General features: G+C 49.2%; 1 protein-coding gene across 1 annotated transcript in view; it reads right to left on the reverse strand.

Moving 5' to 3' along the window:
- The window catches only part of gnb5b (guanine nucleotide binding protein (G protein), beta 5b), a 110927-nt gene that overhangs the window by 46813 nt on the left and 42434 nt on the right, over positions 1-21680 (reverse strand). Inside the window, 2 exon segments of the mRNA XM_038813210.1 lie at positions 15665-15689; positions 15692-15776. Coding sequence (XP_038669138.1) covers positions 15665-15689; positions 15692-15776 — 110 coding nt within the window.

Here is a 21680-nt window from a genome sequence, read left to right on the forward strand (position 1 = left end):
CCTGGCAGCTATTTTCCATCCGTTAGCCTGGATAGTGAGTGGAGGCAGGCTGCTTTAAGTGAGAGTCATCACAACTAAGGCCAATCCCGTCCTCAGTTGACATCCGCTGGCGTGAAACCCAGCTGAGGGCAGGTGTCTCGGCACAGTCCCGGGATTTTACCTGGGGCCTTCCACCCCTGTAAAGCTCAGCCCTGGCCTGGGCGAGGTCACCCAATCATCAGGAGAGTCCATGCAAACATCTGCAACAATCTTCCCCCCCAACCCACAACCAGCTTCAAATGTATCAAAAAATGGGCTTGTGCAATGTGGTCTGGGACAGGCAAAAAAAAAACCCCAGATAAAACCAGAAAACCGATTTAGGAAAACACTGGAACATTCCTCTCTGACACGGTGAAAGTAATCATTTAAGCTCCATGAAAATGGGTTCACTCACCCACATGATTGAATGACTTGTGAATGTTTTCTCTTTCTGCAGACACGATGAAAGGTCACTTCAGCGAGATTGGACAGTGGTCCTTGTGGAATCCCCCCCCCCCCCCCCCCCCCACCCACCACCCCCATCCCACCACCCCAGAGGAGGTTTAAAATAGAAACATTTTGAAAACTATAAGTAGCATAGCCTTGCAGACACAACTGGGTGACGAGAGGATATTTTACCACCAGCACGCACGTCTTTTAAAAATTATTTCAATGACGAACTTCGTGCAACCTTGCTCTTTGAACCTTCAACTGCATGGAGCCATTTGTTACAATCATGCATTGCCCGATTCTGGTCAGTCTTACGAAAGCGGATGCAATATCAACGGGTTGCCAACATGTCCATCAACACTGCAAAGATGGGGCTTTTCTCTGTGCAGAAGAAATAATTCAATATTGATGAACCCACAACGTGCAGCTTGCCAACTGTGTTCATGCAATGACCTTGACTGCACTTTGAGAAAAAAAAGTGATGCATTTAGGACATCCCCAGAGATGTGACCAGGTGCTGGATGAAAGCAAGTTCTTTTCTAACTGCTTCAGATTACAGTGTGGTGCACAGCTGCCATTTCCTGTACACATGTGCCATCTACCGAGACAAATCCATTCATTGATCTTGCTCTTCATTGCAGAATATCATTTGGACCAAAAAGTCCATTTGTGCTTTTCATTTTAGGTCAGAAATGGCCATGTCAATGGGAACTGAACCGATGGTCTCAATTCGTTTGATGTTGGGCTTTAATAGCAAGCAGAGAGAGAGAGAGAGAGAGAGACCACTCGGGCTTGAATTTGAATCCCAGGAGAAATGGGCAATGCACATCCCCCACTGCACCACTCAGTCCCCACTGACAATGATTCTTAGTTACTTTACCCAGGTTTCCGATTTGCCACCTACAAAACGTGGTTCTGCCAAACTCAACATCCCAGGTTATCAAATGGGAACGCAAATGCATGACCAGCATAAGGCGTAACGTGTTGAGGCTCGCGATAGCTGACTAAGGGTTCTAACGCAGCACACGCTAGATTGTTGGTGGACTCAGAAACACTGGGCTGGGTTCTTCCGCCCTGCCCGCCACAGGAGGGGCACGGGCAGACGTACCCAGAGAATCCTGCCCACTCTCTCTACTATGGCAACCAGCACAACCAATAGGAAATCTTCATTATCCAATTAACTAATGCAAATCACCTCTTCCAGAATTATGGTTGACTATTTCTACCCCCCCCCCCCCCCCCGTGCCCCTAACAGACATATTGGGTGGAATTCTCCCCTACCCGGCGGGGCGGGGGGTCCCAGCGTAGGGGTGTGGCGCCAACCACTCCGGCGTCGGGCCTTTGGGGGCTAGGCCCGCGCCGGAGCGGTTGGCACCACGCCATCTGCCGCCTGGCACTGGCCGAAAGGCCTTCGCCGGTTCGCGCATGCGCGCTGGGGGATTCTCTTCCGCCTCCGCCATGGTGGAGGCAGTGGCGGCGGCGGAAGAAAAAGAGTGCCCCCACGGCACTGGCCCGCCCGCCGATCGGTGGGCCCTGATCGCGGGCCTGGCCACCGTGAGGGCACCACCCGGGGTCCGATCGCCCCGTGCCCCCCCCAGGACCCCGGGGGCCCGGTCGCGCCTCCGATCCCGCTGCCACCAGAGGTGGTACAAACCTTGGCGGCGGGAGAGGCCTCCCAGCGGTGGGACTTCGGCCCATCGCGGGCCGGAGAATCGCCGCAGGGGGCTCACCGATCGGCGTGGGGTGATTCCCGCCCCCCGCCAATTCCAGGGTGGCGAAGAATTTCTGCCACGGCGGGGGCAGGATTTTCGGCCTCCTGTGTGGGGTCGGAGAATTTCGCCCTTATTCTGGATAAAAGCAAATTACTGCGGATGCTGGAATCTGAAACCAAAAGAGAAAATGCTTGCAAATCTCAGCAGGTCTGGCAGCATCTGTAGGGAGAGAAAAGAGCTAAAGTTTTGAGTCCAGATGACCCTTTGTCAAGGCGAAAAGGCATGGAAAGTAGGAGATATTTATACCGTAGGGTGAGGGGATGAAAGATGAGTCATAGCCACAGAAACCAAAGGAAAAGAGTACTAATCGTCACAGAAACCAAGGGAAAAGAGTGCTAATGGCAGTCCCCAGAGAGAATAAAAGGTGTGAAACACCAAACAGCAGAGAAACTAAAATCAGAGGGTAAACTGTGACAGATGTAGATGTGGGAGGAGGGGGGACATGGGTGGGAGAGAGGTAAAATGAGAAAAAGGGGGGAAGGTGGAAGCAAGGGGGAGAAAAGGTAAGGAAAGGCATGATAAGATAGGGGAAAAAATGGGGATAAATATATATAAAGAAAGACAAGAAAGAATTAAAGGTAAAAGACAATTAAAATGAAATGGAATGACAACCAAGGGGTCGAGGTGGGTTAGCGCTAATCATCTGAAATTGTTGAATTTGTGTTGAGACCAGAAGGCTGTAGCATGTCTAACCGGAAGATGTGCTGCTGTTCCTCCAGTTTGCGTTGAGCTTTACTGGAACATTGCAGCAGGCCCACAATAGACATAGGGGCTGGTTTAGCACAGTGGGCTAAACAGCTGGCTTGTAACGCAGAACAATGCCAGCAGCGCGGGTTCAATTCCCTTACCGGCCTCCCCGAACAGGCGGCGGAATGTGGCGACTAGGGGCTTTTCACAGTGACTTCATTGGTGCTTACTTGTGACAATAAGCAATTATTATTATGTGGGCATGGGAGTCTTGTGTTAAAATAGCTAGCAACAGGAAGGTTAGGGTCCTGAATGCGCACAGATCTGTCTACTTCAGTGCACAAAACATTAGAAATGAGCCTGAAACTTAACTTTGCAATAGGAACCCTATGAACAGAGAGGTTCCTCACTCTCAGTGGATAAACATTCCTTTTTTAAAAATTTAGAGTACCCAATTATTTTTTCCAATTAAGGGGCAATCCACCTAACCTGCACATCTTTGGGTTGTGGGGGCGAAACCCACGTAGACACGGGGAGAACGTGCCAACTCCACACAGACAGTGACCCAGGGCCGGGATTCGAACCCGGGTCCTCAGCGCCGTTGGCAGCAATGCTAACCACTGTGTCACCGTGCTGCCCCGTGGATAAACATTCCTACCCACATTTATTTTTTCTTTCTTCATGGGCTTCAACAGCCCTCTGTCGTCGAATGGTTAAGGACATGGTCAATGATAAATGCTGGGTTATTAAAAATTCCAGGAGGGAAACAGCTGTCCTCAACTCTATTTCCAATTTGATATAATGTGAGGAAAGGTTTGAAATCCAGCGAATGATGTCCCAAAAGTTTTGCGATGATTTTAAATTAGATACATTTTTATTAAGCAATTAAATAAATGACACAATGAACTGGAAGTACCCTTAACTAAGGCAATAGCTATACACAGTATCCCTAATTTCACCAAGTTCCAAACAACCTTTATTGCACTACCTTCAAAGCTAATTCTCCCCGAACATTGCACAATATCTAAAAGAGATTTTAAAAACTATTATTAAAAAATCCAGTAACAGTTACCACACCAGGCAGCCATCTCTCTTTGGGGTTTTCTTCTAAGGTAAAACAAACAACTGGCTTATCAAGACACGCTTTCTTCATAGACATGGCTTTCAGATAGTTAATTAGCTATTCCTACTGTGGCAAAGATCTGAATCAGCTACACTTGCTGAGGTTCAATCACTTCCTGATATACAGTTTTCCCTTTTTGATCTTCCCTTATCTGAACTCTGAACTACCCTCTTCAGAAGTCAAACTTTTAAAAAATAATAATTTTACGGGATGTGAGCGTCACTGGTTCGGCCAAAATTTATTGCCCACCCCGAGGTGCACTTCAGAAGGTAGTGTTGAGCTGCCTCACTGTGGTACACCCACAGTCCTGTTAGAGAGATTTTGACCCAATGACAGTGAAGGAACATCAATATATTTCCTAGTCGGGGTGGTGAGTGACTTGGAGGGGAACCTCCAGGTGGTGGGGTTCCCAGGTATCTTCTGCTCCATTCTTCCAGATAGTAGGGGTCGTGAATTTGGAAGGTGCTACCGAAGGAACCTTGACGGGTTACTTCCTGTAGATGGTACACATGGCTACCACTGTTCATCGGTGGTGGAGAGAGTGAATATTTGTGGAAGGGGTAGCAATCAACCGGGCTGGTTTGTCCTGGATGGTGTCAAGCTTTGTGAGTGTTGTTGGAGCTGCACTTATCCAGGCAAGTGGAGAGTATTCCTTCACACTGCTGACTTGTGCCTTGTAGATGGTGGACAGGCTTTGGGCGGGTAAGGAGGTGAGTTACTCGCCATGGGATTCCAAGCCTTTGACCTGCTATGGTAGCCACAGTATTAATATGGCTAGCCCAGTTCAGTTTCTGATCAATGGTAACCCCCAGTATGTTGATTGTGGGGGATTCAGCGATGGTAATGCCATTGGATGTCATGGGGAAATGGTTAGATGTCTCTTGTAGGAGATGGTCATTGCCTGGCATTTGTGTGGCGCAAATGTAACTTGCCACTTGTCGTCCTCGATATTATTATTATTGTATTGTCCAGGTCCTGTTACATAAGGACATGGACTGCTTCATTATCTGAGGTGTCGTGAATGGTGCTGAACATTGTGGAGTCATCTGCGAACATCCCCGTTCTGGCCTTATGATGGAAGGGAAGCCATTGATGAAACAGCTGAAGCTGGCTGGGCCTAAGACATTAGCATGAGGAACTCCTACAGTGATGTCCTGGAGCTGAGATGATTGGCCTCGAACCACCACAACCATCTTCCTATTTGCCAGGTGTGACTCCAGCCAGTGGAGTTTTCCCCCTGATTCCCATTGACTCCAATTTTTCTAGGGCTCCTTGATGCCATACTCAGTCAAATGCTGCCTTGATGTCAAGGGCAGTCACTCTCACCTCTGGCATTCAGCTATTTTGTCCATGTTTGAACCAAGGCTGTAATGAGGTCAGGAGCTGAGTGACTCTGGTGGAACCCAAACTGAGTGTCCGTGAACAGGTTATTGGTGAGTAAGTGCCGCTTGATAGCACTGTTGATGACTCTTTCCACCACTTTGCTGATGATGGATAGTAGACAAATAGGGCTGTAATTGGCTGGGTTGGATTTGTCCTGCTTCTTGTGTACGGGACACACCTGGGAAATTTTCCACATTGCTGGACAGATGCCAGTCTTGTAGCTATTCTGGAACATCTTGGCTAGGGGCATGGCAAGTTCTGGAGCACAAGTCTTCAGTACTAGTGCCGGAATATTGTCAGGGCCCATAGCCGTTGCAGAATACAGTGCCTTCAGCCTTTTCTTACTATCATGTGGAGTGAATCACATTGACTGAGGACTGACATTTGTGATCCTGGGGACCTCTGGAGGACACCGAGATGGATCATCCACTCGGCACTTCTGGTTGAAGATTGTTGAGAATGCCTCAGCCTTGTCTTTTGTGAGGCAGAAGGTCTTAGGTTGCAGGAAGATATAGACGGGTTGGACGCATTGGGCAGATCAGTGGCAGATGGAATTTAACCCTGAAAAGTGAAAGATGATGCACTTTGAAAGAAGTAATAAGACAAGGCAATACTCAAAGAATGGCCGGACACTAGGAAGTTTAGAGGAAAAGAGCGATCTTGGGGATCATTGTCCACAAATCGCTGAAGGTTAATAGGGCTGTTAAGACATAAGGAACACTTACCTTTATCAGTTGTGGCATAGAATATAAGAGCAGGGAGGTAATGTTGGAGCTGTACAAAACTTTGGTTAGGCCACAGCTGGAGTACTGTGTGCAGTTCTGGTCGTCTCACTATAGGAAGCATGTGATTGCATTGGAGACAGTAGAGGAAATTCACTAGGATGTTGCCTGGGATGGAGAATTTGAGCTATGAAGAGAGGCTGGGTAGGTTCAGGTTGGTTTCTTTAGAGCAGAGAAGGCTGAGGGGGCCACCACATTGAGGTGTCTAACATTATGAGGGAACAGGGTGGATAGGAAGCATCTGTTCACCTTGGAATATTACAATCCCTACAGTGCAAAAGGCGGCCATTTGGCCCATCGAGTCTGCACCGACCCTCCGGAAGAACACCTATGTAGGCCCACATCCCCACCCTATCCCTGTAACCCCATCTAACCTTTGTACACTTGGGAGCAACTTAGCATGGTCAGTCCACTTAACTTGCACATCTTTGGACTGTGGAAGGAAACCGGGGCTCCCGGAGGAAATCCACACAGATACCAGGAGAACATATAAACTTCACCCAGACAGTTACCCGTGGTCGGAATCGATCCGAGATCCCCGGCACTGTAATGCAGCAGTGTTGAACACCGTTCCACCATGCCTGCCATAGTTGAAGAGTCAATAACGAGAGGACAAATGTTTAAGGCGAGGAGCAGGAGGTTTAGAGGGAATTGGAGGAAACCTTTTTTCGCCCAGAAGATAGTGACAGTTTGGAATGCACTGCCAGGAGGTGCAGTAGAGACCGGAAACCTCACAACCTGTAAAAAGTGCATGAAAGAGCACTTGACATGTCATAAGATTCAAGGCTTTGGACCATGTGCTGGAAAGTGGTATTAGTGTAGATTTAATGTAGTTTTGTCAGTGCAGACCCGATGGGCCGAAGGGACGTTTCTGTACTGTGTGACTTCAGAACTGCTCAAAGAGTTTCACGTTCTGCGGAGAGAGCGTTATGCATGCAAACATTACAGCCAATCCCTTCACAGCAATAACTCACAAAACAACAGTCATCTGTTTTCGGTGGGGAGGAATTTTGGCCAGAGTTTCGGAGAATCCTGTTTTGGTGCCACTGGAGCGTGAAAGTTTATGTGAACCAATAAAAGGAGTAAGATAGGTCTTAGTTTAATGTCGCCTTCAAGAAACATAGCAAAGAGATTTTCATGAGTTGTAAATTCTGTTTTTTAAAATGTGAGTAAACCCACCACATTCTCTTTCACTATAACTGCGCAAAGCCAGCTTTCTAAAAGAAGCCATGTGCTCAACATAGACACATATGCTGCAGTAAATCACCAACTTTATTTTCACTCTTCTCTACTGCTTATCATAGATTAAAATCCATGTGCAGGATGCATGGGGTTACGGCTGTGCAATAAATATGAATGTTTTTTGACATGCTTTTAGATTTATTTTATTTACTTTCTTGAGCGTAGACACATTTTTAGATGAAAGTCTTTTCACTTTGGCCCATTACTCAACAAGTCGTTTGTGTAATAGCTCAGCAAGATTGTTTTTCTAAATCCGTAAGATTGATTAAATCAAACGCCAACTGTTTGTGCCACAGTTGATCACAGCAGAGGCCCTGAGGTACATCCTGCACTTTTAACAGCTGCCACGGCAACTGGTTTCAGGGCCACTAATATCGAACCGAATCCACAAGACAAGACCAAAAATGCTTCCTGAGGAAAGTTGGACTGTATTAAGAAGATGAGTTAAACTAAGTTTGCAGGAGCAGTAATCATGTCCCACAGCAAGGGCACAACAAATATGAATATTTTATCATACATTCAGTTAATGTATTCGGAGAGGAGATATGTAGCATACCCAGCGGGAAACTATATACAGGGATGTATTGAGATGATGATTCATGGGTGATTAAGGCACCGGAATTATTAAAAGGTCTTTTTTTTTTATGAGTGGGATTGTTCACTGTACATTTCCCCACTGACTATCCTTCTAATAGTAGTCACAGCTCATCTCGAATATTTTTTCTCTTCATCATCAATACTGAGGCCTCAGCAGACACAATGGCACTGAACTGTTCCAGGCAGCATAATTGATGAGGGAACATTCTGTCTCTTAACTGTGACAGGCCTGATATACAGGCCGGGGGAATCTCCGATCCGAGGTCCCACCCCCCACCCCGCGCACCGTTGCCGGCAACCACAGATTTTGCCGCCCAGCAGCGGGACTGGAGAATCCCGTCGGCGTGAACAGACGGAGAATTCCGGCCGCAATCAGAGAAATTCACATTTTAAAAAAGGAAGTCCATTTGGCCCGTTATGTCAGCGCTGCTGCTAGCTCCCAATCAAAGTTCGCCATTCAAATTAATTTTTGCTGCTCTTTCCTGTATATTTTACTCTTTAAATATTTATATGATTGCGCTTTAAATTTTGCAACTGATTCAGCTTCAATACGCACTTGAGGTTACATATTCCAAATTCTAATAAACCACTGCATCAACGGTACAGGCATTCAGGCACCTACTCACACATAACATTAATTTGCCGCTGATTTTGACTTCGGATTGAAGATCACAGTCCCAAACCAGCAGGGTCTTCCAGTCCCGCCAATGGCCAACTCACGCTCCCAGTTTTACCAGCGGCGGAGGATGGGTTCATGGAAAAACCCCCGACCAGAAAATCCCGCCACTGGTCAATGGCGGCCGTCTCCCGCCACCTAGAAACATGCCGACGGGAGGCACAGAAAATGCCCTCGTGAACTCAGTTTTTCTCCCCATAGATGCTGCCAGACCTGCTGAGTATTTCCAGCATTTTCTCTTTCTATTTCTGTTTTCCTCTTACGCAAGAGACTCGAACTAGAGGAAGCGGGTTGGGTCTCCCATTTTTTTTCTTATAAATTTAGTGTACCCAAATAATTTTTTCCATTTAAGGGCAAATTTAGCGTGGTCAATCCACCTACCCTACACATCTTTGTGTTGTGAGGGCAAAACCCACTCAAACACGGGGAGAATGTGTAACCTCTACACGGACAGTGACACAGAGCCAGGATTGAACCTGGGACCTCGGCGCCGTGAGGCAGCAATGCTAACCACCACACCAGGGAGCGTTGGAGGCTAGGCCATTGGATAATTTTAAGGATAAATTAGATAAATTCCTGACGAGGGATTAAGGGGTATTGGGATAGGCATGAAAGGAAAGGGCAGAGCAGTCTCAGGGGAACGAAAGGCCGGCTTCTGATCCTAATTAGAGTCTGCCCCACCATTTGATAAGATCATGATTGATCTGGTTGTGGTCTCTGTCATGTTCTTGTGCACTGGCTGGTAGGAATAATGCACAACAGAAATTCTAGTTCTTGACTAGTTAAAATAATTTATTATAAAACAAATGCGTGGTAAAGATAACTGGAAGAAATATATTACAAACTACTAACACTAACTAATTATCCTAGAGCTACTGTCTATCCCCAACACAACTTACTCCCAACTCCCCCAGGCACAGAGTCACATAGTAGCTTTACACTGCCACCTGCTGGTCAGAGGCCGTGTACATTATTATATCAAGATTAATTATGCAAATCATCACAGTCTCTCCAAGGGTGTTGCTTCCTGGGAGGCTGGGTTTTGTTTCCGTGTCTCTTTGGTGCACGAGGGCCTAGGGATAGGTTGCGCTCTATGCCTTGGTGGATACACGGTTATTCCTCGAGTGTGTGTGTGTGTGTGGGGCGGGGGGTCATCCTCTTATTGGTTGGATGGCCTGTTATCCTCTTCGCTGGTGGATGTTGGCATCTGGATAGCTCAGTAGGTTATTTGCTCTTCTGAGGAATTGAACAAACGAATGTGATAGACAGTAGGATTATTAGTTAGAGTAGTGTAGATGTGAGCCAGTCTGATAGTAGTGAATTCCCAAACAAAGGACAAAGGGATTCAGAAATCATGGTGGGGGGGGGGGGGGGGGGGGGGGGGGGGCTCGCCTCGTGCAGAGAATGGTGAAAAGGATGCTGGGTAACAAGAGGCCCAGGGTTGGGGAATGCAAAGTGAGCCAATCAGGATATATGGCCAGGTCAGGAGGTGTATAGAATGACCTATGGAAGCTTGTATGCAAATCTTGATGCTAATTGAATTATACGTGCAGTGATCTCTTTGTTCTTGCCCTCACTCGCTTCGGGAGCCTTAGGAGACGCCTGTGTGTTCTGAGTTCCTATGGAGTGAGTCAGCCTTGCAAGTTGGTTATCAATAAATAATACTAAACGTACGAATCCATCTCGCATTTTATTGAGGCCAGACTGACGGGTAAATAATTTAATATTAACACTTCTACCTTGGGAGGGCCTGAAAGCTTCGCTATAATCTGAACATATTGTCATTGTTGCTGGTCCTCTCTTCTTCTCCTCTCTTCATAATTATATGGAATGATTTTGGTTCTACTCTGGGCCTGTTTTGGCGCGAGGGGGTGGGGGGAGGGGGGAGGGGGGTAGTGGGTTTAGCTGCGTTGTGTAGCATGTATGTAACTCCCCTTAGTTCAGGGGTTTCCATGTTCTTTCTTCTGTTTTTGCAAGGGTGGGTATGATGAATCCATTCTTGGCTCCTACATGGGTGCAGCTGGTCTGGAATCCGGAAAGAGAAGGTGGTGATGGATCATCGGTACTGCTGGAGTTGCGAGAGTTGAGGGGATGTACACTGGTACCCACCCGATCATGGCACGAGAAGTCTGTCAGGTTGTCAGTTGTTCATGTTCCTATCCTGTTTCTCCCTTGGTCTCTGGTGGGATGATGCGAGTATCCAGTTCGGTCTAACGTATATATTAAGCCAGTTATGATGTTGTTCTCCTGTTCCATTCTGTGTTCATGTAGGTTAAGCCGTTCGTTTTTTTTCCCATCCATGCTCATGGTGATGTATTATTTTGTAACTTTGTTGTGTTCATAGAATCATAGAATTTACAGTGCAGAAGGAGGTCATTCGGTCACTGTTGCGATACAAAAAACACAATATGCACATGGCACGCTCCACATTCAGCAATGTAACAATGACCTGATAATCGGTTTGTTTATGAATCATGTTGATTGAGATTTAAATGCTCAGCAAGACTATTGATTAGGCCTGCTTCCGTGCATTTTAACATGTGTATTTCTGATCGTACATCGCACAGCGCATGCATTACACCCTTATCTTGTTTCAGTCTAGGTATGCTAGTTTTATATGACAATGTCCATGATGGCAGGCGGCACGTGGCACAGTGGTTAACACTGCTACCTATGACGCTGAGGACCCGGGTTCGAATCCTGGCCCTGGGTCACTGTCTGTGTGAAGTTAACACATTCTCCTCATGTCTACGTGGATTTCACCCCCACAATCCTAAGATGTGCAGGTTTGGTGGCTTGGCCATGCTAAAGTGCCCCTTAATTGGAAAAACAAATAATTTGGCACTCTCAATTTAAAAAACAAAATTCCACGTTGGCACGCTGCCTTTTTGATTGTAGATGCAACAGAAGTAGAAAACGGGCAAAGCTCACTTCAGTGTGTTCACAGTGAAGCCAGGATACACGACCAATGTAAAAGAACAAAGAACAAAAGAAAAGTACAGCACAGGAACAGGCCCTTCAGCCCTCCAAGCCAGCACCAACCATGCTGCCCGTCTGAACTAAAATCTTACTTCCAGGGTCCGTATCTCTCTATTCCCATCCTATTCATGTATTTGTCAAGATGCCCTTAAACGTCACTATCGTCCCTGCTTCCACCACCCTCCTCCGGCAGTGAGTTCCAGGCACCCGCTACCTCTGTGTAAAAAAAAAACGTGCCTCGTATATCTCCTCTAAACCTTGCCCCTCGCACCTTAAACCTATGCCCCCTAGTAATTGACCCCTCTACCCTGGGAAAAAGTCTCTTGACTATCCACCCTGTCTATGCCCCTCACATTTTATAGACCTCTATCAGGTCGCCCCTCAAACTCCGTCGTTCCAGTGAGAACAAACCAAGTTTATTCAACCTCTCCTCATAGCTAATGCCCTCCATACCAGACGACATCCTGGTAAATCTCTTCTGCACCCTCTCTAAAGCCTCCACATCCTTCTGGTAGTGTGGCGACCAGAATTGAACACTATACTCCAAGTATGGCCTAACTAAGGTTCTATACAGCTGCAACATGACTTGCCAATTTTATACTCAATGCCCCGGCCATGAAGGCAAGCATGCCGTATGCCTTCTTGATTACGTTCTACAACCGGTGTTGCCCCTTTTCAGTGACCTGTGGACCTCTACACCAAGATCTCTCTGACTTTCAATACTCTTGAGGGTTCGACCATTCACTGTATATTTCCCTACCTGTATTAGACCTTTCAAATGCATTACCTCACATTTGTCCGGATTAAACTCCATCGGCCATCTCTCCGCCCAAGTCTTCAAATATCTAAATCCTGCTGTATCCTCTGACAGTCCTCCTCATCGCTATCCGCAATTCCACCAACCTTTGTGTCGTCCACAAACTTACTAATCAGACCAATTACATTTTCATCCAATCATTTATATATACTACGAACAGCAAAGTCCCAGCACTGATCCCTGCGGACACCACTAATCACAGCCCTCCAGTCAGAAAAGCACCCTTCCATTGCTACTCTCTGCCTTCTACGACCTAGCCAGTTTCTGTATCCATCTTGCCAGCTCACCTCTGATCCCGTGTGACTTCACCTTTTGTACCAGTCTACCATGAGGGACCTTGTTAAAGGCCTTACTGAAGTCCATATAGACAACATCCACTTGCCCTATCTGCATCAATCATTTTTGTGACCTCCTCCGAAAAACTCTTATCAAGTTAGTGAGACACGACCCTCCCCTTCACAAAACCATGCTGCCTCTCGCTAATACGCCTACTTGCTTCGAAATGGGAGTATTCAAAGAATTCTCTCCAGTAATTTCCCTACCACTGATGTAAGGTTCACCGACCTGTACTTCTTGCTACCCTTCTTAAACAAAGGAACAACATTGGCTATCCTCCAGTTCTCCGGGACATCAGCTGAAGAGAGTGAGCGTCCAAAGATTTCTGTCAAGGCGCAGCAATTTCCTCTCTAGCCTCATTTAGTATTCTGGGGTAGATCCCATCAGACCATGGAGACTTATCTCCCTTAATATTTTTCAAGACGCCCAACACCTTGTCTTTTTAGATCTCAATGTGACCCAGGCTATCTACACACCCTTCTCCAGACTCAACATCCACCAATTCCTTCTCTTTGGTGAATAATGATGCAAAGTATTCATTTAGTCCCTCGCCCATTTCCTCTGGCTCCAATCATGGATTTCCTCCCCTGTCCTTCAGTGGGCCAACCCTTTCCCTGGCTACCCTCTTTCTTTTCATGTACGTGGAAAAAGCCTTGGGATTTTCCTTAACCCTATTTGCCAATTACTTTTTGTGACGCCTTTTAGCCATCTTGACTCCTTGCTTAAGTTGCTTCCTACTTTCTTTATATTCCACACAGGTTCGTCTGTTCCCAGCCTTCTACGCCTTGACAAATGCCTCCTTTTTCTTTTTGACGAGGCCCTGCAATATCCCTTGTTACCCAAGGTTTCCGAAATTTGCCGTATTTATCCTTCCTCCTCACAGGAAAATGCCGGTCCTGAATTTCTTTCAACTGACATTTGAAAGCCTCCCCATGTCCACGATGTTGATTTACCCTCAAACATCCGCCCCAATCTAGGTTCCCGCCTAAAGTGTTATAATTAGCCTTCCCCCAATTTAGCACATTTCACCTTAGGATCACCCTTATCCTTGTCCACCAGCACTTTAAAACTTACTGAATTGGCGGTCACAGTTCCCGAAATGGCTCCCCTACTGAAACCTCTCCCACCCTGGCTGGGCTCATTCCCCAATACTAGGTCCAGTACAGCCTCCATAGTTGGACTATCTACATATGTTTTAAGAAGCCCTCCTGGACGTCCTTACAAACTTGCCCGTCCAAGCCCCTAGCACAAAGATGGTGAACTGCCTGTGTTGTGAAAGCACTTGGTATGATGTTCCACACAAGTTATGCTTACTAAATAGAAATCAGCTCTGCTATCAATTCCATTCTCACTGTTGCCTCCCACTGTGATGACTGAAAGCTGCAGATTTGAACCACTTGTCAGAAGGGACCACACCAGCTCTGATGCCACTACAGGTCATACCTGGAGATCCCTTGACATCAAAGCTATCTTTTTAATGAGGAGAATTTCTGTATCTGCAATGCTACTCAATCTATCCACCCAGAACGGTAGCGCTAACTACAGGTTCATCGAGATGTTTAAATTCACTCATTTTTTCCTTACTTTTCCTCGCTGCCTCTTTCATCCCTCTCCCTTAATTCAAACTTTCTTCCACTCTTTGTTTTTCTTTCTGTCCCTTATTCACGCTGCGTTCCTCGCTTCTTTCTCAATCTGATATCCCCGGTGGTTAAGGAGTTCGGCTGTTGGTTCTTTGTTCACCAATGTGCTGTCAAGCAGTTTGCACTTCCAGCTAAAACTGGAGGGAAATTCCTTGAGCTGAACAGTGAGGGTGTAAAATTTCTAATATGGCATGTGGTAAGATGCCCACTTCTGCAAATTCTGGGCCAATAAACCAGACTGTGAACTGGCAAGAGGAAATTGGAATGAGGTTTGAGAACAGCGGGTGACCCTCCACTTCCCATGTGTTGGACAATGGTGAAAATCTATTTTAAAAAAACAAAGACGGTCGGGAAGTGTAGTGAGAAGATTGAGTCTCCTTTGGATACCTCAAAGTAACTTTTTTTTGTGCTAACCTAAGCTTCAAAGGAATTTCATTGGCGGGGAAAATTGCAATCGAGGCTTTAGCCGTGTACAGTCAAGTTTGAATTATCCAGTAAATTCAAATGAAGGCCTTTAATTATCAGGAACCTGTTGGGTTTGTCCACTGCATTCAAAATCAATTTCTTAGGACTGTGGTTTTAATTCTGGCCAACACAAGGAGATGCGGAGCAGAGCACGACAATCCCACTTGTAATGCAGCAGGGGGGTCGTGGTGAGCCCAGAGGATTGAGGAAGGACCTCGGTGAGTTACGCAAGATATTCAATAAATGGTGGCCAATAAGGTAAACCTTGAATATTGCTCAACTCAAAGTGTAATTTACATGAGTTAAAAATACTTCTGACGCTAGGGGATTCTTCACTCAGAGTGGGTAGCAGTTTTGAAACAATAACAGCGTGCATTTAAATAGCACCTTTATGTAGTCCACAGTCTGCCGTCCCTAAACTGCCCCTTGAGTAAGTAAGCTTGCATTTTTCTGCTGTTCCAGTCCATCTGGTGCAAGGGGTTGCATTTTATAAAGGGCAAAGCCAGAACACTAGAAGAATGAGCCCCGAAAGTATTTTCTTGAACGTGGCTTTATGTCCTGATAACCTTCCCCTCCATTGTTGGAGGATGGGAGGTCACCCCACGTTTGATGGTATTCAGCAGGCGCCATGATTGTTGTAAACGGAGAATGCGTAACACATTAGCCCTTACCTGCTATCAGAATTGGTGAAGCTAACAGGCAGACAAGTAATTTGTGGCCATATCGCAACAGACTTCTCTTGGCTGCCCATGCTCTCATTTTTGTCAAAGGTCAGAGGGTACACGGCAGAGCACTTGTTGTCCAGGCCACTAGAAAAAGGTTGAAAGAATTGCCCAGGATTACGGAAGTGATACTGCAAAGACCTTCTTAATGTTCTCTAGGGTCTTAGCAATGACAACACCGACTGAGGCATTCAACCTATGAGGCCCTTGGCCGCCAGCAGCAGTGCGATGAGGCCCTTAAGTAGGCTTAAAGGCTTCAATAGGACCCGGGTCGGGAAGCTTTCCGCTCCAACCATAACTAGGGTCAGGTGGAGGGGGGGGACATTAAATTCCGCCAACTATGTAAAATTAGAGGTTATTTGGAATCACGAGCTTTCTGAGCGGTAGCTCCTTCATCAGGCGAGTGAAGAGGTAGGTTACACAAACACAGCGTATATAGACAAAGCCAATGATGCAAAATGATACTTTGAATGCGTGCCTTTGCAAATAATTAATTCTTTACAGGTTCAGATGATGCGACTAGAGAGAGGGATAATATTTAAGAAGCATTTAGATGGAGAGAGGGATAATATTTCAGAAGCGTTTAGATGAGAGAGGGATGGAGATTGGAACGCTGAATGAGCAGGGCTCAGTCATATTTCTTTTCTGGCTCCTTTTTCCCAATGATTTTCTGGTTGGCTGCTTAGCGCGTGCCAGCGTCCTCACACATCGACATTAAAGTTTCAGGGTTCATGCAACAAGTATTTTTAAATTAATGCAAGCGGGATAAAATAAAATAAGGCACGGTAGGGCAATCAGCAAGTTCACAAAACATAATGGCTGCAGCTGCTATAAGAGCACTATTAATATATTCAGGCCATGGAATATCTCCAGAGGCCCTGTGGAATACATCCCTTGAATATATAGTGATTAACCATGTTTATTATTTAATTTCACTCCTCACGCTCTCACCCCTTTCAAGATCTTTATGAATACACAGGGCGGAATTCCCAATCGGCTGATGCCGGAGTTGCGATGGGCAGAGAATTGGTTTGACGCCAAAATCGTGGCGGCGCCGGTTTCACGCCAAATCGCTCCACAGCTTCAATAGCGGCATCAATGCGTTCCACTCCACACATACAGTAAACGCTGTTGGCATATCATTAGTGGATCCGAGTCAGTATTCTCCGGAGCCTCCACTGGGGCGAATTCCCGACGGTGAGGTTCACTTGTGCTTTTGAAAATCGAGAAACAGGCACCCTGGTCCAGGGGGTGATCGATGGGATGCATGTCACCCCACGAGTACCTGAAGATTACCGATCAGAAACTGAAAGGGGTTCTACTCGATGAATGTGCAGCTGGATTGTGATCATCAGATGCACGTCATGCTCGTGTGCGACCGATATCCGGGTTGTATGCACCAGAGAGTGCCGTCTTCGTCCTGGCACACTCGACGGTTTATGGCCTCCTCAATATGCACCCCCGGCTGGGGAGCGTTAGCTCCTGGGTGACAGGGGTCATCCACTGCGGTCGAGGCTGATGACGCCTATCCAGAGGCCACAGACTGACGTGGAGACCCGCTATAATGGTGCCATGCCGCCACCAGGGGCGTGATCCAGCGTGGCTTCGGCAGCCTCAAGATGTGATTCAGGAGCCTGGACCAGTATGGAGGGACCCTCCAGTATAGCACTGGGAGGGTCGCCCTCCTCGTGGCAGCCTGCTGCGTCCAACACAACATTGCGCATCGGGGGATGACGTGTTGGAGGAGGAGGATGAACGGCAGGCCTCGTCCGACGAGGAGGATGCGAGGGAGATGGAGGATGGGCAGGATATGGAGGCCACACAACGAGACCCCGAGGGCTGAGCGCACGGAACACTCTGATCGCAGGATTGGGGGATTGGATGGACGGACGCTGGGGCTGGGCAGTTCAGCCAGTACACATCGCTCCGATCTTTTACCCCATCCCCCGACCCGCCCCCCACACTGCCGCCCTCCCCACCCCCCAACCCGCCCTGCAAGCCCCGCTGTGATACATACCTGCTGCACTACGGGATGCAGGCCCTGGGTTGGCAGAATCAGCGGGCCTGGCCCATGGGATGGAGGATGATGACAACTTGCTCTGCGATGAGCTCTGGTGCTCCGCATCAATTGACAATGCCTGACTCCTGCCCACAGTAGCACTTTCCACCATCCACCTGGGTTAACCCTGAAATGTGAGCTGGCCATTCCATCACATAGTCCCATCGAATCCCTAGGGTGGCTGAGGTGGCAATGGTGGTGGGGGGCGGTGATGTGGGTTGGTGCAGGAGAGTGTGTGGGTGATGGAGGTGGGAGACCAGAGCGATGAAGGCTGGCTGAACTGCCCCCCCAACATCCGTCCAGTCTACCCACTCCCTCGGGCCCCCTCTGCAGTCAGCCCATATCAGCCCTCCCTCATACCCTTCGGACAGAGCACCAAGGCAGGTTGTAACATTGTGCACAGGTGTTTAATGTTAAAACATATATACAGATTTATGCCCTACCCCCTTTTGCTAAATTGCGCCCTGCACCCGTGCCAACTTAATTGGTGTCGACTTTTCTGTTCTTATGGGCCCTAACGCTACATCTAGGTGGATCGCCAGATGGAACATCAGGAGTGGAAGCGGCCTGCTGTGATTCCTGCCCTGCGGCCTGGGTCCCCTTTGACAGTCATCTTCTGGGGCGACCGGGCCTGGATGGGCCCGGCTGCTGCTCAGGTGTCCCAGGTGGAGTGGTGCTGCCCTATTCTGCCTGCTGCCCACCAGATGTGCCACAGATGGGGGGGGGGGCATGGAGTTCGAGGTGCTGCAGTGTTCCGCCACCTCACCTGTGGGAATCACCGGCACTAGCCCCATCACCACCTGCTCCCGTGGGGTGCCCAAAGACCACAGTACCATGGGTTGAGGGTGCGGGCGGAGGTTCCCCTGTGACATGGCGTTGCCAATCCTGGAGGCTGCCGGTTATCTAGTGGCCATGGAGCACAGGGAGTAGACCACCTCCATCTGGGACAGCGCCACCACCTTCTGGGTCTCTGCCACATCAGCCAGTGACACGGGTAGCACGATAGCATTGTGGATAGTACAATTGCTTCACAGCTCCAGGGTCCCAGGGTCGATTCCGGCTTGGGTCACTGTCTGTGCAGAGTCTGCACATCCTCCCAGTGCAAACTGATGCTCCATTTAAAATAAATGCAGTTGATGCGGACAAATGGCTGCTACCACTTGAAGTGGACAGTACAGTGGTTCAATTGAAGTTAGACTCTGGTGCCAAAGCCAATAACCTATGTAATGTCCGAGGTGCTGGGTGTGGAGGTGGTCCCAAGTCCATAGGTGCAACGTTTTTCCCCTCGTCCAGGACGCGCCGACCTACGCAGAAGCCATGGCGCTACTGAAGGAAAATTACACTCAGCGGACCAACAAAATCTACGCCAGGCATCTATCTCCTCTCCACGCGGCGCCAACTTCCCGGTGAGTCTGTAGAAGATTTATGGCGCGCCCTGCTCACCCTAGTTAGAGACTGTGACTGCCAGGCTGTTTCGGCCACTGAACACTCGAACTTGCTGATGAGAGACGCGTTCGTTACGGGCATAAGGTCTGACTACATCCGCCAGTGCCTCTTAGAAGGGGCCACGCTTGACCTCGCAGCGACCAAAAAACTAGCACACTCGCTTAGGGTCGCCTCACGCAACGTTCAGGCCTATGCAACCGACTGCGCGGCTCACCCCTCCTGTGCATCGTGGACCCCGCCGACAGTCACCCCATCAGCGACAGTCCCCAGCCAATCCCACGCCTGCACCGCGTGGCAGCCAACCAACCCCGGGGGACCCAAAATGCTACTTCTGTGGACAAAACATCCCCGGCAGCGCTGCCCAGCGCAGAGCGCGCTCTGTAAGGCCTGTGACAAGAAGGGACATTTCGCTTCCGTGTGCCAGGCCCGCTCAAATCGCCGCTATTGTCCCGGCAACCCCCACATGCAGCCAGTGGGCGCCGCCATCTTCCTCTCCTCGGACCACGTGCAGCCCGTGGGCGCAGCCATCTTGCCCTACTCACAACATGTGCGGCCCGTGGGCGCCGCCATCTTGCCTGCCTCAGAACCAATGGCCGCCGCCATCTTGCCTGACCCAGGACACGTGCGGCCCGAGGGCAGCGGCAGGTTGCCACCCCAAGGACAAGTGCGGCCCGTGGGCCCCACCATCTTGCCCGCTTCAGGACCCCTGCCCATCGGGCACCTCATCAGGCCGCTCATCGCCTGCAACCGCCGCCGACCAGCCGCGTCTCGCCTCGGTCACGATTGACCAGTCTCGACCGCACAATCTCGCGACCGCTTCGACAGAGGTGAAGGTCGATGGGCACGAGATCTCCTGCCTGCTGGACTCCGGGAGCACTGAGATCTTTATCCACCCCAATACGGTAAGGCGCTGCTCCCTCGCTGTACACCCCACTAACCAGAGTATCTCCCTGGCCTCCGGATCCCACTCCGTAGCGATCCGGGGGTACTGCATCGCCACCCTCACCGTCCAGGGCGTGGAGTTCAGCGGCTTCTGCCTCTATGTCCTCCCCAACCTTTGCGCTGCCTTGCTTCTCGGCCTGGACTTCCAGTGCAAGCTCCAGAGCCTAACCCTGAAATTTTGCGGGCCCCTACCACCCCTTACCGTATGCGGCCTCACGACCCTTAATATCGACCCGCCTTCCCTTTTTGCAAACCTAACCCTGGATTGCAAACCCGTCGCCACCAGGAGCAGATGGTACAGCGCCCAGGACAGGACCTTCGTCAGGTCTGACGTCCAGCGGCTGCTGCGGGAAGGTATCATCGAGGCCAGTAACAGCCCCTAGAGAGCCCAAGTGGTAGTGGTGAAAACCAGGGAGAAAAACAGGATGGTCGTTGACTACAGTCAGACCATCAATCGGTAAACGCAGCTCGACGTGTACCGCCTCCCAAGCATATCTGATATGGCCAATCAGATTGCACAATACCGGGTCTTCCCGACAGTGGCCCTGAAATCTGCCGACCACCAGCTCCCCATCCGTAAGGCGGACCACCCATACACTGCGTTTGAAGCAGACGGCCGCCATTACCACTTTCTTAGGGTCCCCTTCGGCGTCACCAACAGGTCTCGGTCTTCCAACGGGAGATGGACCGAATGGTTGACCGGTACGGACTGCCGGCCACTTTCCTGTACCTGGACAATGTCACCACCTGCGGCCATGACCAGCAGGACCACGACGCCAACCTTTCCAAATTTCTCCACACCGCCACTCTCCTCAACCTCACGTATAACAAGGAGAAGAGCGTGTTCAGCACAAACCGATTAGCCATCCTCGGCTATGTAGCCCCTCCACCAACCGAAACACGTACTTCCTCAGTGTGGTCGATGAATATTCCCGGTTCCCGTTTGCCGTCCCATGCCCCGACATGACGTCTGCCACCATAATCAAAGCCCTCAACACCATCTTCACTCTGTTCGGTTTCCCCGCCTACGTTCACAGCGACCGGGGATCCTCATCTATGAGCGATAAGCTGTGCCAGTTCCTGCTCAACTGGGGCATTGCCTTGAGCAGGACGACCAGCTACAACCCAAGGGGAAACAGGCAGGTAGAGCGGGAGAATGGGACGGTCTGGAGGGCTGTCCACCTGGCCCTACAGTCCAGAAATCTCCCGGCCTCCCGCTGGCAGGAGGTCCTCCCCGACGCACTCCACTCCATTCGGTCGCTCCTGTGCACCGCGATTAACGAAACCCCCATGAATGTCTCTTTGTCTTTCCCAGGAAGTCCACCTCCGGGGTTTCGCTCCCAACGTGGTTGGCAGCTCCAGGACCTGTTCTCCTCCGTAGACACGTGCGACTCCACAAGGTGAACCCATTGGTTGAGAGGGTACAGCTACTCCACGCCAACCCGCAGTACGCTCACGTAGCGTACCCCGACGGCCGCCAAGACACAGTCTCCCTCAGGGACCTGGCACCACCTGGTTCCACACACATCCCCCCTCCCCCCTCT

This window comes from Scyliorhinus canicula, chromosome 12 (genome assembly GCF_902713615.1).
Source record: "Scyliorhinus canicula chromosome 12, sScyCan1.1, whole genome shotgun sequence".
Classification (NCBI taxonomy): domain Eukaryota; kingdom Metazoa; phylum Chordata; class Chondrichthyes; order Carcharhiniformes; family Scyliorhinidae; genus Scyliorhinus; species Scyliorhinus canicula.